Source organism: Pocillopora damicornis, chromosome 1 (genome assembly GCF_964200805.1).
Source record: "Pocillopora damicornis chromosome 1, jaPocDami1.2, whole genome shotgun sequence".
Lineage (NCBI taxonomy): Eukaryota > Metazoa > Cnidaria > Anthozoa > Scleractinia > Pocilloporidae > Pocillopora > Pocillopora damicornis.
This window is the reverse complement of record NC_142670.1, coordinates 34,484,631-34,501,330: the sequence shown is the minus strand read 5'-3', so window position 1 is coordinate 34,501,330 and position 16,700 is coordinate 34,484,631. Positions and strand designations below refer to the sequence as shown.

Here is a 16,700-nt window from a genome sequence, read left to right as displayed (position 1 = left end):
GCTTAGAGTGTAGTCAAGATTGGAGGAAAGAGGAGAAACTTCATTACAGGTAAGACGAGTTTGTAGCTGCTGACCGCAAGCGATACATGAGCTAATAGCAGGCTCAATGATATTGGAGGCAAGATCGTACAGATCGAGCAAAATTGATGATGGGACTAGGCAGGTGAACGGCAAGAAATAAGCACTAAGTAAAATCGCCATTTGCTATCAGAAAAAGCAAAGAGAGAAGGCATACTGCGGAAGCAAAATTAACGAAACACACATGTCACAGAAACATGATTTTATGTTCTTGGTTTTTCTTATTTTCAGAAGTGACATTTAAACTAAATTGCAGCTTAATCGAGGCCAAAAAAGAAAGCCGGAATACGATGGAAAATATCTCCGAGAAATCCATGCAGGTAAAATAAACTAGGATTGAAGAGTTTGCAAGTTTAAGGGAATTTCTAAGCTGTTTCATCGCTGTTCCAGAAATATTTCCATTCATAGGTCGAGCACTGTCATCCAAAACAGCGAACAGCACCACACAGCCTTGACGAATCTTGAGCCACAGAGGTTTCTTTTATAACAATTTGATCTGAGTTGTTTATTGTCACGTTAAAGGTCGGCTCTACTGTCATAGTAAGGATCTATGGCGAAAATAAGAGGACAAAAAGGTAAGTGCACACAATTTAGATTGATACATTAAGCATTCTATCCTACACCTACCAATTATGCAATGAAAATCGGCGCAAAAAAAACCAGCTTTATTTCCCAGATCAAGTTGATGAGATGACCGGAACAAATCCGAATAGGCATGTTTACAGTTCATCTTTGCCTTTTTTATTTCTATTTTTTGAGTGATACAAGCTGTGAAATCGGAAATACTTATGTATGACGTAGACGTGGTTAATAAGTTCCAGATTTAAGACATGATATTTATGTAATGAACAACTAAACAATGAAAGGAAGAGAGCAAGCGAGAGCCCCACGCTAAAACTCACCTATGAAGGCACTGCTTGATCAAGGGTGAATGGCGATATATCTGACAATTTCCTTAGCTATTGTACTCCACTAGGATAATGTCCACGCGTAATTCCAAAGTTATTTTTGTGCATGTTTTGTCCTTTTTTTTCCCTCAATTTCTTCTATTTGCAAGTGACTCAATTTCCTGCAACAAGGACGAGACAAAATTCCTGTTAGTGAATGGGCCAGCATTTGAGGCGGTCTTCTTTTGAAAACCGTGAGAAAAATTCCCTTGCGGACAGTAAGCTAGCCAACACTTCAGGGCCCAGTTCTTGGAGGGCCGATTAGCGCTAACCCAGGGTTAAATTTTAATCTAGGTTTCTACATTTCTCTGTTCAAAAGCCGGTTGAGGACACTTTTTACCCATTTGTTTTTGGAGCGTTCAATCATCAAATGGAAGACAGAAAGAGTTAAGCTGAATATACTTTCTTTTCAAGCTTTCAGATCTTAACTCAAATTTATGCCAGCATTGAGTACTCAAAGTTCAAATGCTAACTCGCTCAAAAAATCTACCAACATTGATTTCGGAAGATGAATATGGATAAACTTATACGTGATAGATTATTCTTAGTTCAGTTCACCTAAGTGGTCCCACTTTAAGTGACCGTTCAGTCCAGGGGGGGTAAAATACAAACTGGCCGTTGGGACTCAGTAAAGGGCAACCACGATCGCTTAATAGAGGTGACCGTTTAACAGAGATGAAAATTACGGTAATTAAAGGAGTACAAATTTCGGGACTTTGACAACCGACCGCTTAATGCAGGTTCGACTGTATTCGTCTTCACACAAACGTGGAACAAAGGAGAGAAATCTGGTTCTCCCACGAGGAATCGAAACCTCAGACCTTTAGATTCCGTGCTGCGATGTTGTACTACTGAGCTACATTTTACGTGACAGGCGCCCTGCGTACTGCTAGGATCAGCAATGTTTCAGGAGATAATAAGTGTATTCCTCAACTAAATTGATATCAATTGATAACCAGGATTGGAAAGATGGCAAATTATGTGTTTTTATAACAGCCTAACTCACAGTAAAGCTCCTTGGAGGTCAGCTGTCAGTACAGAATCGGAGTAAGGATTCCAAAGTCTGAGGTTCCATTCCTCGTTGAGGACTCAGAACTGTACTCTACTCTGTACTCTACTCTGTACTGTCCCATGAACGTGATGAGACAGTTACCAATTTTTCCTTACTCAAATAAAAAGCTCAAACTTTCGCATCTTTCATATTCTCCGTATCAGAGTCAGAAATTAGTATTTTCACAAAGTTTAGACTATTCTTACCATAACGTATGTCCCACATCTTCTTCACGAGAATTTCACACTGTTTTTCCCAGTCATACTTCTCTTCATAGGAACACCGTATCTGTTGAATCTCTCGAAGTCGCTGTAATCTTTCCTTCTGGCGGACACCGGCGATTGCCTTTGCCCATTCCTTGGGATCCTCAGGTTTACTGACAACAACTTCTTCGCCTAGTAGCACAGTGCAAAGTGCTTCTCCAAATCCAGAACAGCCACTGACAAGAATGGGAAGACCAGCTGACATAGCCTCCAGGGCCGTTAAGCCAAACCCTTCCACTCTTGATGGCATGATGCACAGATCCACCTCACAGAACAATTCTTCCAATTCCTCTTTGCTTTGTACAAACTTTCTCACAGTTAGCTGGCCATCTGGAATTCCATTCTGAAGCAAATATTCTTTAATCTCCTCTTCTTTTCCGTCAGGTGCACCCACAAAGATCAGGCGGTAAGTAGGGTCGCTCAGTTCGGCTATTGCCCTGGAAGCTATATCGTATCCTTTAACTGCAAAGTCCTCTCGATCACTCCGACCAAAGATTAACACCCTAAAGTTTTTATTGTCCACTGTAACATGTTTTATGGTCGAAAATTCACTGAAGATGCCTGGAGTCAATTCAATTATGTCTTGCTGTTTGCCACAGGAGCGAAGATAAGCTGAGAAGGTCTCCTTTAACGTAGGTCCAATTGCGACAACAGCATCTGCTTGTTTACACAACTCTACTTCGATTGTTTTCTTCTTCCCACCCTTTGAAATCGCCTTGGGATACTTTTTGTGCATTCCTAGATCCTCAGGTGAAGTATGAACTACCTGAATCCACTTGCAACCGTGTGATCTTGTGATAAACTGGGCTTGTTTACCAAGCTTCTGACCATGACCCACGACTACATCAATTTCCAGGTCTTCCGGCGGAGTTATCAGGAAGTCAAGGGGGTCGTAACCTGTACGACTCTGTACTTCCCTGATGGTAACATTGCAGCTTTGTGCGAAACTTTTCTCCTCTTCAGAGCAATTGGAGGATGGGACAATGAGAGTGACTTCCACTTGGGCGTGCCTGCCCAATTGAATGGCAAGGTGTCTGTTAATGGTGGACAATCCTCCCATTGATGAGCTCCACTCACTTGCCAAAAGAGAGACTTTCAATTTTGAGTCGGGCCCTCTTGGATTAACTCGAGTTCCTCGTTCGCTTTGTGACGTGTCAGCTATATCTGAAGACGCCTGCAACAACAGAACCATTTCTTTAAATGAAAAAAGTATCACAACGGACTTTCAAATGAGAAACCAAATCACTCGAATTACCGAACGAAGAAGGAGGAGGTAGATAAATGTACACTAAAAAGATGCTGTGTAACGCTTTCTTTGCCGCAGCTTTGCAAGACAATCTCAGAAGTTATCGTGTTAACAGTTCTCGTATGACTCCATACCTGAGCGACTACTATCTTGACAAAACAATCAAAGACAACCATGGACCACATTCGGCACATACTCAAAGATTCAATTAACTAGACTGCTACATGGCAATTTCAGTTTGCACAGTATATCTACATGTCTTCTTTGTGGTCAGTCACACCAAATGTCAATCACAGAGCAGTTTTCATGAAGCTAAGCTCAAAATATGAGGATTCATGCGAAATCATTGCAACACAAACTCACGATCATTTCTGGTTTCCTGGGTAAGGTTGTACGTGGAAAGGACTGAGAGGATGGATATGAATCCTTTAAAAAAAAAATAACAACACTTATCAATAATATTTGCTTACAACTAAATGAATAAAAATGAAACGTTATCAACGTTAGAATTGAAGTTAATGATAATTTTTTCTTAAAACTCAACTTAACTCCTTCCTTCAGCGATGGAACTCGCTATTTCTTTGATATGTTTAATACAAATCTGCTTTGGGTTGGCCTAACTAAGCTCCAAAAAGTGATGTAAATTCAACGCTTATCCGCTGATGGGGCGGCTGGGAATCGTGTAAATAACCACTGCGTCTACTTATTTTTTGTCGAATAATAGTTTAAAAACAAACAGTCAACAAGTTCTCAATGAGTTCTACTATAACTGTACCATGAAGGTGTTAATATTTTTATCACAATAAAGGGAAGAGTGAGTCAAAGTAGGATGAAGTTTAAGCCCTTGGTGTGTCATTTTGGCAACGTCAAATCTGTACCAAAGGACTTACGTACGGATGACCTTTGTGATCGAGTAGGGGATGAGTGAGGAAAACAACCTAACTTCTTAGAAGTAGCTTTTCTAATCATGTTTGCCGCCAATTAATTAAGATGACGACTGTGTTAAACCGGCATATTTTACATTCGTTGCTATGCCTTTCTACTGCAAATTGAGAAGCCGGATCAATGCAGCTAAAAAACAAGAAGAAATACCTGCGATGGAGATCCTGTAATAATAATGCGAACTGTACATAACAATTCATGGTCTGTCCTATCCTCGGCGTTAAGCCGTTTCAAGAAGTCTACTGACATGTTACTTTTATCTTCAATAGTGACGAACACATCATTTTGGTCTTCTCCATCATCATAAAACCTGACACAAGAAAGAAAATAATACATTCTCCGTTAATGTAAAAGCAATCCAACGGAGACTCTTGCGAGCAAAATTACTTAGGAAATCTGTCTGCAGAAAAACAAACTGAGCTTATGCCTTGCGAGTTGCTCTGGTAATTTATGCCCACTTTTTGTATCTCTTTGTGGCGCATTTTTAACTAAAATCCATTACCGTATGTCTACTCAGGTAAGTTGCTGCTTCTAACAGAATGACACCAACAGCTGTTTGGTGGGATTTCCACCCGAAGGACCATTAGTGATGTTGTCATAATTGATTCCCGATAAATTCTGAATATTTTGCTGGTCTTTCTACCTGTGTTCTAAACGTAATCTCTATATCCTAATTGCCTAGCATCTCTTTATCTTACTTCATTTGGCGGTGGTACTCCAAAACGATTTTGTCTAAGGTTAAATTCAAAGATTAAGGGAATCATTGGAGTGCAGATTTGCTGTGGGGGTCTGGAACAACATTTTACAGCAGACGTTTCCTGCTTGAGGCCCTATATAATATGAAATAGAAAACAGAAAACAGCACCAAGTGGTAGTAATCATGATATGAGCAACAAACACTTACGTTAAGGAGAGGTTGTCAGTATCTCCTCCTTCGTGTACCTTCAGTCCTTTTGAAAGAGCAACAGACGTTTCGTCTTCGTTGAATAGAGATTCCGTCGAGTTTCCATCTCCTTGAAAGATCACATCGTAATTCAACTTTACCATATTCTCAGTCACTTTGGATTTCAAATGAAGTGGGAAACAAAATAGCTTCAGCAAGTATCTTTCAGGTACAACATCTCGACACATGCAAGCTAAAAACCCAGCTCGTAGTTTCATCGATCTCCTGGCCAGATCAGAGACATCACCAGCATCAACACCAGCAAGATTAGCAACCACCCACAAAGGCAAAAATCTGAGAGAAAACGATAAGGCATCATTTTAAAAATCATCGAAAAAACATCTTCTTTTACTAACATTAAAGACAAGCGCTCCACAGGTGGTTAGTTTCTCAAATTACCGATAGCTTGGAAAGTAATCTGTTCGTCAATAACTTACTACCGTAGGGAAAATAGTGAAAATAGATTGCTATGGCCACTATCGGTGACAATGCCAAAGTCATCGTTACTGCTGTTGTATGTGTCGCTATCATTGACACTTTATTATTATTGTTAAGGAATCTTCACTGTCAAGGTGATAGTCACTTTCGTTGCCAATGTCACAGTTGTCGTCCCAGTTTGAGTCCTCGTCTACGTCGGCATCCTTGTCCTCGTCCTCATCCTCGTCCTCCCCCCACTCCTACTCCTCCTCGGCCCTTTTCCTTGTCCCCCTCCTCGTCCTCGTCATCTTCTCCTCGTCCCTTTCCTTGTCCCCCTCCTCCTCCTCCCCTCCTCCTCCTCCTCCTCTTCCTCGTCTCCCTCCTTGTCCTCGTCCTCTTCATCCTCCTCTTCCTCGTCCCTCCTCCTTGTCCATGTTATCAATTTTTCTTTGTCCTTGCCCTCGTCCATGCCCTCGTCCATGTCATTCGTCGTGGTCGTTAACGCTATCGTTTTCGTCTTCCTCAGCATAGTCGTCGTAGTACAGTATGCATGAGGTTGACCATTACTTGGTCTATAAGTGACAACATCACGAACACTGCCGTGATCAGCGAACATTTTTTAAATCTATACCAATGAGAACCTCTGCTTACCTGCAGAAAGTTTTCACTTTGAATCTCACTATTCCATCTGTAATAGCAACTGACATCTCCAACCGATCTGTGATATCTGTCCATTCCTGCTGAAAGTGAAATATCCGCCACTGACCTGAGTGCATGTCCAACAATTCTCTATCACCCTTAAAAAGTGCAAGAGGAAGGTTAATTTTTGCTGGCTCCAAGAGCGTTATTCCATGTGAGCACGAAATGTGAAGAACCGGACCCAACAAGATTCCAACTCTGCCATCGGTGCTTGGTACCTCCTGTACCTGTGATCCAGAAGGAACAACAAATATTTATGACACCAACATTATAGAGGCTTCAGCATCAACTCGATGACGCGTATTCCTACGGTTCATGCGCTAAATCAATCATAGGCCTGTGTCACTTGAGGGTGCAAATAGGAGATTACAGACCACGCTTTATTTGAATACTTAGACCTTTGACACGGAAAACCTTCGCTTCCTCTTTTTCAGTCTGCCACTGGAACCACAGGCAACCCAAGCGCCAGCTGTGAGATGATCATCTTGCGCAGTAACAGTCATGGCGGAATTATAACAGTTTGTACAGGAATACTTACGACCGAGAATTGAGAATTTGACCTAATTTTTTATTCCTTAGAGCGTTCGCAAATATTCCCAGACCAAAGTAAGATCACTGAATACTTTTTTTATAAAATTAATATATTGTTTAGCCGACATGATCAATCGTGGTTCGGATTCACTCCCAAGCTTGTAATAAATAAGAGCAAGTTCTCAGAAATATTTTTACGGTATTTTATCATTAGTTCAAATCAACGATCTTCAATCAACAATTCACAATCTACGATGCTTTGACAGCTTTTCCAATAATCAACTACGTAAAGAATAACTATGAAATCTACCAAATCACATCATTTGTGCTAGCCTTGTTGATCTATTGTATTTTAGCAGGTTATGGACCGTGATTAGTAAACCTTGATATTCTCAGAGTTGCGTTTAAGTGGCTATGGTTTGACTTATTTGAAACCTACACTAAGTTTAGTTACCTTTAGAGTTAAAGAGAAGTCTGTGTTGTCAGGAACAGAATTCCATGGGATTGAAACACAGACATTTGGATAGTCTGGCACTGTGCAAGTAAACTCGGGGCTCAAATTCTTTGTCTTCCAAAAGACAAAAGACTTCAGGCGCCAAATAACCGCAAAGGAGGTAAAGCAGATTCCAGAGCAAGTCGCTTCAGCATATGCGCAGTCCATAACAGCTGGATTCATTTCTTCAAGAAAGAATATGAAAAATGCATTTATTTAGTAAATTTAGTTGACTCTTCAGCATGAAGGGTACCTAGCGGGATTCCATATTAAAAACTAGGCCCTCTCTGCAGCTCCTGCCAGAAAAGTCACCTATACCTTTTGGAAAGAGAGACAGGGATATTACATCGACTCTCTAAAAAAATAAACGATCTGTAGCTTTACTGTCAGATGCATTCTCACTCTTAACCTTTCAATCAAAGAAATGAATTGGCTTTTGATAACTGCACACCTGGAATATAAGTCTCAATTGGGGATCTACACTTGTACTGTGGAAATGAATTTGTCTGTAATATATAAAGACAAGTTTTGCTCTATATAAATCCAGTATTTTGAAAACAAGTTTTTTTCTCTAACCAAAAAAGGTTCCCATAGTAAGTAGTTTATCATATGGCAATCAGACCAAACTTTTCCATTTTGAATTTGCTTACTTTGACTAAAAAAAAATACAGAGCTTACAACTGTTTCCATGGAAACACTCTGTATGGCAAAATACTGACCAAGTAAGAACCAATCAGAACACTAAGATTTACCTCAGGACTACCTTGCCATATTATAATCATCATTATTGCACCTACAGCTGTATGAGGAGAAAATTTCCTTTGGATTTATAGCTGGGATAATAACAAATATCCAGTCGGGTAGATAAATGATTTTAATAACTTGAGTTTAAATACCTGCTGAATTCCACATGATTCTTGTTTCCAAATCTTCCCATTCATTGTTTTCTTGGTCAACCAGTTTCTTAATAACTACTTCATATCCCTTGAAATCAGAGGCACTGTGCAACAAACCCATGGTTATGCATCCTGTAGCAGCTTCTCCAGACTCTAGAGTTGGTGGACCTTCATGAGATAGTTCAATCAAATTACTCACCAAGAGCTCATTACTGCCTATGGGAGGAGAGAGGGATCTAGGACTCCACATGGAACAAGAGACCCACAAGGGTTCTTTCAGAAATCCTGGAGAAAAGGTGATAAATGCACCAGCCTCTGGTAGATTCCACGTGTCTCCCTTGTCTGTTATCTCATCTCTGAGGAGCAAATAGACATTTAGAGCATTAGCCTTTGCTTTACAACCCCTTTGAAGGTTCTGTAAGAGCCCAGCACAACAAGAAAAATCATAGATAGAATAATGAATTACCTCCTGACCACAATCTTTTTGCTGTCTCTAGGGTTTGGCTTTGAATCTTCTTCATCGGACAACTCCACCACAACTTCTTCCTCCTCCTCTGCATCATCTCCTTTTGCTGATTTGGCATCAGGCACCTTTTCCCTCTCAGAGGCTAAAAATAGTTGTTTTCCTTAAATAGCATTGCAAAAATTGCATTTCCTACCAAAACTGCATGCCTCAAACATGATTGGTGCATTAGTGGACAGTTGAAGCAGTCAATCATACTAACTAAAGTCCACTCGCTCAGCTAAATCCACCAATCACAAAATTGAAACAACTACTTACCCTGAAAAAAGAAACTGGGGATCTTCCTAAATGGAAGAATTTTTTACTTTGAACATTGTCAATTTTGGAGATGTTTGTCCTAAGTGTATTTGTTTTTTTTTGTTTGTTAGTTTTTTTGGAAATTCAATCAGTCATGATTAATTGGTAATTGGACTTCATGTCATCCAATTCTGTTTGTAATCATACTCATGATTGACAAATCGGACTCCCCCTTCATAGTTGTCCAATTTTGTTAATCACTAGTCTGAGAACAGACAAATTGGACTCCACTTGGTCCTATTACCAGTATTAATCTCCCTTAATTTACCTCTGTGTCTCTACAATTCCGAGTGTGTAAATGCAACTTTATACTTTGTATGCTTTGTAAACTTAACATGTGTGTCAGTTTGGGTTTGTGGGACTCAGTCCAAGAGTCAAAGTGGCTCATCCAGCTGGAGTTTATCCTGGTTTCCTGAGCATGAAGTGATTGGGAGTATTATTACTTCCCCCTAGATGGGATGCCAGTCTATTGAAAGTTCACCACCCCAGCATTTCAGCAGGCTTGCCTAAAAATTTGCCAGTATCTATTTGTAGTCCTGAATGGGGCTCAAGAGGCACTGACAGAGTAATTTAACCCTTTAACTCCCATGAGTGACCAAGACAGAATTTCTCCTTACAATATCAAAACAATATCAAGCAGACAAGTGATGAGAATAACAAAAAATATCAGTTAGGGGATTGTATGATGATCCAATACCAAATTCTCCAAACCAACATCACAAGAACTGTATGGGAGATAGTAAGGAGAATTATTGATGAGATCTTGGGAATTAATTGGCTAAAGTATTTTGTCCAAGAACACAACACAATAACTCGATCAGCCAGGTCTTGAACCATGATCTCTTGACCTGGAGTCCAGCACACTAACCATTAGGACAATGCATTTCCCACCAAATGCTATTAACTCTTTACATCTTAACATCAGTTTACATTTTCTCCATAACATTCTCTATACATTTCCTATGGTATTGACAAAGAGAATTTGTTTAACAATTAAGAACTTCTTTAGTTGGTGATCATATCCCTTATTCTCATGACCTCAATGATTGTTTTAAGGATGACACTGATAGGAGGAAATAGTTCCTAACCACTCTTAGGGGTTAAGGGGTTTATCCTTTAACCTCTCAGAGTGACCAAGAGCTAATTTCTCCTAACAATATAAACCCTGCTTCAGACAGTATAAGGTCATGAGAATGAAGGAAATGATCATTGACAAAATATTTTCTTGATTGATAAACAAATTCTCCTTGTTAGCACCTAAGGATTTGTATAAAAAACAGTATGGAGAATATACAGACTGATGTTAGGGTGTAAAGGGTTAACAGCAAAATGCCTACAACATTCTAATTTAGGAATAACTTGCAATGCCAATGGCTTTTACCTGAGTGATGTAGAATTCTTTGGGTCTGGTCAGCCTTTTCTTGAAATTCTTCTTTCTTAACACTATACATCTTCTGAAATTGTTCCTTTTCCACTTTGTAAACAATGTATTTGCCTTTCTTCTTGCTAAGAAGTTCCAAAATAGTATCGATTACTTCTTTGTCGAAATCATCAAAGCAAAACAATTTTGAGCCTTTTCGTTCTTCCCAGAGATGTTCACAAAATTTCAATGCTTCTTTTCGAAATCCTTTCTTCTGGTTTCCTTTTCCTAGATTATCATATGAGGTCTCGACACCAACAATAATATCTCGCCAAACTGGACTGTGGTTTCCTGCATCAAGTGCTTTCTCCATCTTCCATGCCTCAAGAAGGAGCTGCAAGGATCTCTCATCTTCATTCAGGTATGACTGAATCACTGCTCTCTGGTATATGCTTTGCACAGTTAGTGGGTGATTTTCGAGAATCTTCATCCTTATGTTATAAGCCCTATCTGCAGGTCCAGTTGCTTTTTTATACTCCTTTCTGTGAATGTAAGCATTAGCAAGATTTCTCAGAAAGTGAGCTTCATCCCACGACCCTAAAAGGTTTAGTTCCTTCAAAAGGCTCAAGGCATCTTCGTAACACTTGGTAGCCTTTTTGTAATCTCCTAGACCGACATAAACAGTTCCAATTTGATTCTTGTAAATTGGAATGTCAAAGTGATGCTCAGATCCTGCCACTTTCTTTTGAGTCATATATGCTTTGTTGTAAAACTCAAGTGCCTTCTCAAGTAGTTTTAGACTCGAATAGCAGTTTCCAATAGCATTGTAGCACCTTGCAAGATCAGTGTGCTCCTCTGGCAGTGCCTTAAAGAATTCCGAGGATGACTTCAAACATTCAAGTGCTTTCTTAAAGTCTCCATTCCTCCAAAGGATCTCACCTACACAATACAGATAGAGTCCTTTGGTTAGCATGTAATAATCACTAGTTTTGTCTTTGACTTTCTCCAGTGAACTGAAAGCTGTCATCAGTACCTCAAATGCTCTCTCTGTTCCATGGACATCAAGAACTTGCTTTACTTCCCGGCATTTCAACTGTGCTCGCATGAGAGAACCTAAAAATGTTACACAACAAGTCAATTATGTAATCTTATTACCACAGTTTTGCAACTTAAAAATGAAAAATATTAATTGGAGCTTATAATTTTGTAAGAGCAGAAGAATCAACAATCGGATGTTTCATTTAATAACAGTTGCAAGTGGATTCCCAAAGTGAACAATTTTCCAAAAGACTAAATTGTAGGACTTCAAGTCATAAACCCTTTACACCGATACCTTAACATCAGTATCCATATTCTCCACACTGTTCTCTATACGTTTCCTAAGATGCTGAAAAGGAGAATTTGGTTAGCAATGAAGAGCTTCTTTAATTGGTGATCAGTTCATATATTCTCATGACCTTAATGATTGATTCAGGAGTGACATTGTAAGGAGAAATTAGATGTCAATCACTTTTAGGAGTTGAAGGGTTGATATGTGAGAGGAATTATTCAGAGCAATTTTTTAGCTAGTCTTTTAAAGCATTCATGGAATTTGAAGCTCTTGGGTTTACCTTTATAGAGAAAACTAATGAGAACTATTATTTATGGCTTGCAGGCATAACTATATTATTCAGTTGAGTTTTCCACGTCAACTTTGTGTTGGTGTGATTGATGTAATAAAAGATAAACAGGAAGACTGGCCTTTGTGAAAAGAATTAATTGCTTTGTCACTAAACTCCAAAAACAACTTTTTCTGAAAAACACACTCTTTTAACACTCCCACCCCCCCCCCCCCCCCCCAGTGACTAGCCTCTACTAAATATCTCCCTACAATTTTATCCATGAATAAACACCAAGGTCACAGGAAAAAAGGAAATGATCCCCAACTAAAGAAGCTCTTGATTTTTTAACAAATTCTCTTTTTAAGAACCTTAAGAATTATACAGAGACCAGTAAAGAGATATACTGATATACAGATAAACAGATGTAGAATGATATACATATTGATATATGTGTATAAAGAATAAACTACAAATCACAGTTCATAAAATTTTTAAAAGAATTGATAATTGCATGACCAAAACTTCAATTATAAAGTACTGTACCTGTCTTTCCATCATCTTGGCACTTCTCAGCCCAGTTATGAAACACCTTGATTATTTTCTTCTCATTTGGCATTGCATCAAAAAGGGAAGTAATCAAAGTATTTTCATGGAATTCACCTAAAACACTGAAATAGTTTGGTTGCAAAGATATGTCAACAGTGAACTCATAGTTTCCTCTGTCTTTCTCAAATAAATGGAATGCTCTGACATAGTCTGGCTCAATGAGTTTGGCAATTTCCTTCATCCTGGACATGAAGAGTTCATAAAAGCGTGCTTTTGCCTCCAGATAGAGAGCAAGAAAGTTTTCCTGACTCTTGATACTGTCAGCATACTTCTGTAAGAGTGTGTGGATGTCATACTTCCTTTCTTTTGCTTCCTCATCAACTACAAAAATGATTCGACTGGCTGCAAGACCCTCTAACTGAGCAATAGCTTCTGACTGGTCAATACCAAGAACTTTGGCAGCTGTTGGCACAGAGAAAGGCCCATGAAACAAGGAGATTACTACTGCAGGTACCTTCAAACTTTCAGTGGGAAGTGTGTCGAATGTTTCTCTCACCACCGATATCTGACCCATGTCTACTCCATCTTCCTCAAAATCGAATGGCTTCTCCGAGGCATCTTCCTCCACTTTGGATTTCTTTGGAGTGAGTGCAAGTCTTGCGATGAGTTCATCAACAGATTTCCGTCCTTGTCGCAAAATAGGATCCAGTAATTCTAGAAAAAGGGGAGATCCTTTAGTAGTATTAACAAATTTATCCATCTGGTGGGGTTGGACATCATTCATCCCCTTTGGAAAGAGGATTTTCTCCGAAAAAGATCTTTTCAGGGACTTAACTTCAAAATCTTCCACCTTTTTGGAATCTTTTAACTGAGCCCTTGATGTAAGTAAAAGTTTCAAGGGAGACCCTTTGTCTTTGGTTTCTAGAAGCTTTTCTAAAAATTGTATAAAAGCTGTTTTCAAGTTCTTTCCCTCCTTTCCTTGTCCTGCGGTAAATCGATCCACATTATCCAGCGTAAACAGAACACCATGTCCCTCTCTTTTCGTCTGCAACTCTCTTATTTTCTCTTGAACTTTTGCCACAACATTCTTTAGTTCAATGTAACCAACTGGAACAGCTAGATCGAGAGAATGTAGAATGCTGTAATAAATCGCTCTCATATCCTTTGCTTCTCTAAGATCAAAGACATGATATGTTCCACGCCATTGTGAGCAAACTTCCTTAGCAAGTCTTGTCTTTCCCAAACCAGACGACCCAAACAAGTTTAAAGCTGCAGAATCTTTTGATGCCAGTTTTCGGTTGATTTTCGTGATTTCATCGTTCCGCCCCTGCAATTTCTTCTCTGGATCAGCTTTTACTGGACGAGAGGCCTTAAAATTTTTCATAGCGTCCTTAATGAGTTCTTCTCCTCTCGATTTCAAAGCAACGAAGTCTTCGATTAGTTTGAGGTTGTTTTCAGATACATACCCACTCTCTTCAAGAAGATGAAAACACTTCAGCAGATCGCAATCGTCTAGAGAGTTGAATTTCCCCCCATAATTCTGTTTAAATGACAGTACAACATGTTCTGATTCCTCTGGAGTAAAGTATGGTGATATATTTTGGAAAAGTTGTCTTAAATCTGATTTATTTTCGGTATCGACAACCGCCATTTTTGAGCCTGTTAACACACACCGCTGATCTCCATACTAGGGACGCACAAATATAAGTCACGCGATCACAGCACGCAAGCCGGAAGTAAGTTGTAAACATTTAGATTAACATCATAATAATATAATAATAAATGGTTTTTAACCAGGGTGACCTCTTCGGCATAAAATGCTAATATCAATAAGGGCCCTGCAAAAAAAAAAACAACAAAAATAAAAAAACCCAAATACAGTCACCAACTTTAAAAGTAATTAAAAAGCTTGTGATCCACGTTAGGGTTAAACTTTACCCTTCCTGAAACAGTTCCCAAAATAAGCTAAGGCCACTTCTTCAGTTCAATTAAGATTGTTTTTTTTTTCTTTTTCGTGCCTTCCCAGAAGGAATACTTACATATCTCCGTCAAAGATCAGAACTTAGTCTTTTCTACGCCCCCCTCCCTCCCTCTTTGCTGTCACGCCCCACCCCTCCCCCTCTCCTATGACTCATTCTGTGATCTCGATCTAGCAGTCAAAAGATATATGTTGCAACTTTTCCTTTAGGTCCATGGGCAACGATAATTAATTTGCTCGTGTCTAAAGTTACGAAATTAAAGAAAATGAAGATCTAGAAGATTCTATCTCCAAAACATCGTTTATTTTTGTGCCTATTGTGCCTTCCTTTGAAGAACGCCGTAAGCACTTTGTTATGGTGTCGAGCAGCTATGCTGTCGTGTAAGTCCGTAAACCTTCCCCCAAGGATAAAAGCAAGGAGGTGAGTTGCGGTCTCTCCCTTCAGCGTAAGAATCTTTTGAACTAAACTACCAGACTTAAAACCGTCCAAAGATCTCAAACTTACATTTAAAGAGTTCAAAATTTTACCAAGTTTACAAAGTTTTTTCAATTTTTGCAATCCATCTTGGTCCAAAGCCACATGCGCGCGTATGTGTGTGTATAACAAAGTTACATGGTCAAATCATGCAAATTTGTTATTGTCCGTAAGGGTGTTCCCATGAAGGTTTTTCTAACCGTGACGTGTTTGGCATCACGCGATCGCTCGTTTCGTTGCGTGTGCAACAAGGTACATTGTGCACTGAATGAAGTCCAGTTGCAAGCTAAGTTCCTCCGATTTTATCAGTTTACTGAGTCCAACTCCATTTGATCCAAACGTCTCAAATTAAGAAAATCTACAATGTCGTTGTTGATGTCCGCTAATCCTACTCTAGTCAGTGCCACCATGACTCTTCTGATCGTGGCTGATTCGCCATTCTCTTCACACCATTTTTGTAAGACTTGAAAACAGCATTCTCCACATGTATCAATTTTTCTATCTGTAAGCCCCAGCTCTCTTGCCAGGTCTTCCCAATGATACTCCGCTTTTTCTGATACAATTTTCTTCACGTCCCTATTCGATGATTTGCATCTTTACCTAAAAAGGCGAAAATGAATATGATAAAAAATTCCAAGTGGACTGCGTGCATGCTACCTTTATTACTAGAAACACACCACCAACTGACTAACTTCTTGTATCACAAACCCCTTTGTGAGAGCAAATCAACCAAACTTAGCCTCTCGGCGATCTCGACTCTAATAAACTTGGACATGACTGCAAGGTACTAAGGGAGACCATGGCAAGATAACCTTCCCAAGGAATAGGTCGGGACTCATCCCTGCTGTCAGAACAGGACAAGTGCGCGAGACATTTCGTTGAATGAAGAACCTTGTGCTCCCATTTACAAGAATGACTACCATTTTGCAGGGGGGGGGAGGGGGGGCTCCGCAGGATACGTGACATCAAGATATTGCAGCAACAGTCATAGTTAATTAAACCTTATAATTATATCTCCCGAGATATCTACTTCCAGAAACATATGAAACAAATTTATTTGTTATGAGCTCGTCAATTCTCTTCACTTGTACTCCAGACAATGTATGAACGCAATGAGGAAAATTCAAGCGTTAATAACTTCTAAGACTAAAGGTTGTGGGTCAAGCGTTGTGAACAGGTGAACTTATTATTCTTTGGAGCTAAATTTGATTGAGTGTCGTCATTTGATTGAGTGCTAATTCACAACCGTCGATCAGAGAAAAATATTACTAGAAGCTTATTACGGTTAGAACAAGCAAACTGCTCATAGCGCGGAGAAACGCGATTGGTCTTAATTTTAAATATGGTCGGTTGAATTAGAAAAAGTGGCACTAGTTTTATCAACCAATTACAAAAGGTAAGACAAAACCAAACT

At 39.4% G+C, this 16,700-nt stretch overlaps 1 protein-coding gene across 2 annotated transcripts; it reads right to left on the bottom strand.

Annotated features, from left to right (window-relative positions):
* Positions 1-265: 265 nt before the first annotated feature.
* Positions 266-14,841, bottom strand: LOC113686844 (uncharacterized). 2 transcript variants are annotated; one of them, XM_089202540.1, is made up of 12 exons: positions 12,831-14,841; positions 10,708-11,799; positions 8,973-9,114; positions 8,507-8,862; positions 7,572-7,795; positions 6,539-6,813; positions 5,432-5,764; positions 4,678-4,837; positions 3,949-4,011; positions 2,283-3,513; positions 981-1,147; positions 266-626 (listed from the first exon to the last, which is right to left on the bottom strand). In XM_089202540.1, the coding sequence occupies exons 1-11, from the start codon at positions 14,482-14,484 to the stop codon at positions 1,140-1,142; spliced, it is 5,538 nt and encodes a 1,845-aa protein (XP_089058666.1). In that variant the 5' UTR covers positions 14,485-14,841; the 3' UTR covers positions 266-626; positions 981-1,139. The 2 variants fall into 2 exon arrangements, with proteins under 2 accessions (XP_089058666.1, XP_027060317.2); XM_027204516.2 differs by lacking the exon at positions 3,949-4,011.
* Between the last annotated feature and the right edge of the window lie 1,859 nt (positions 14,842-16,700).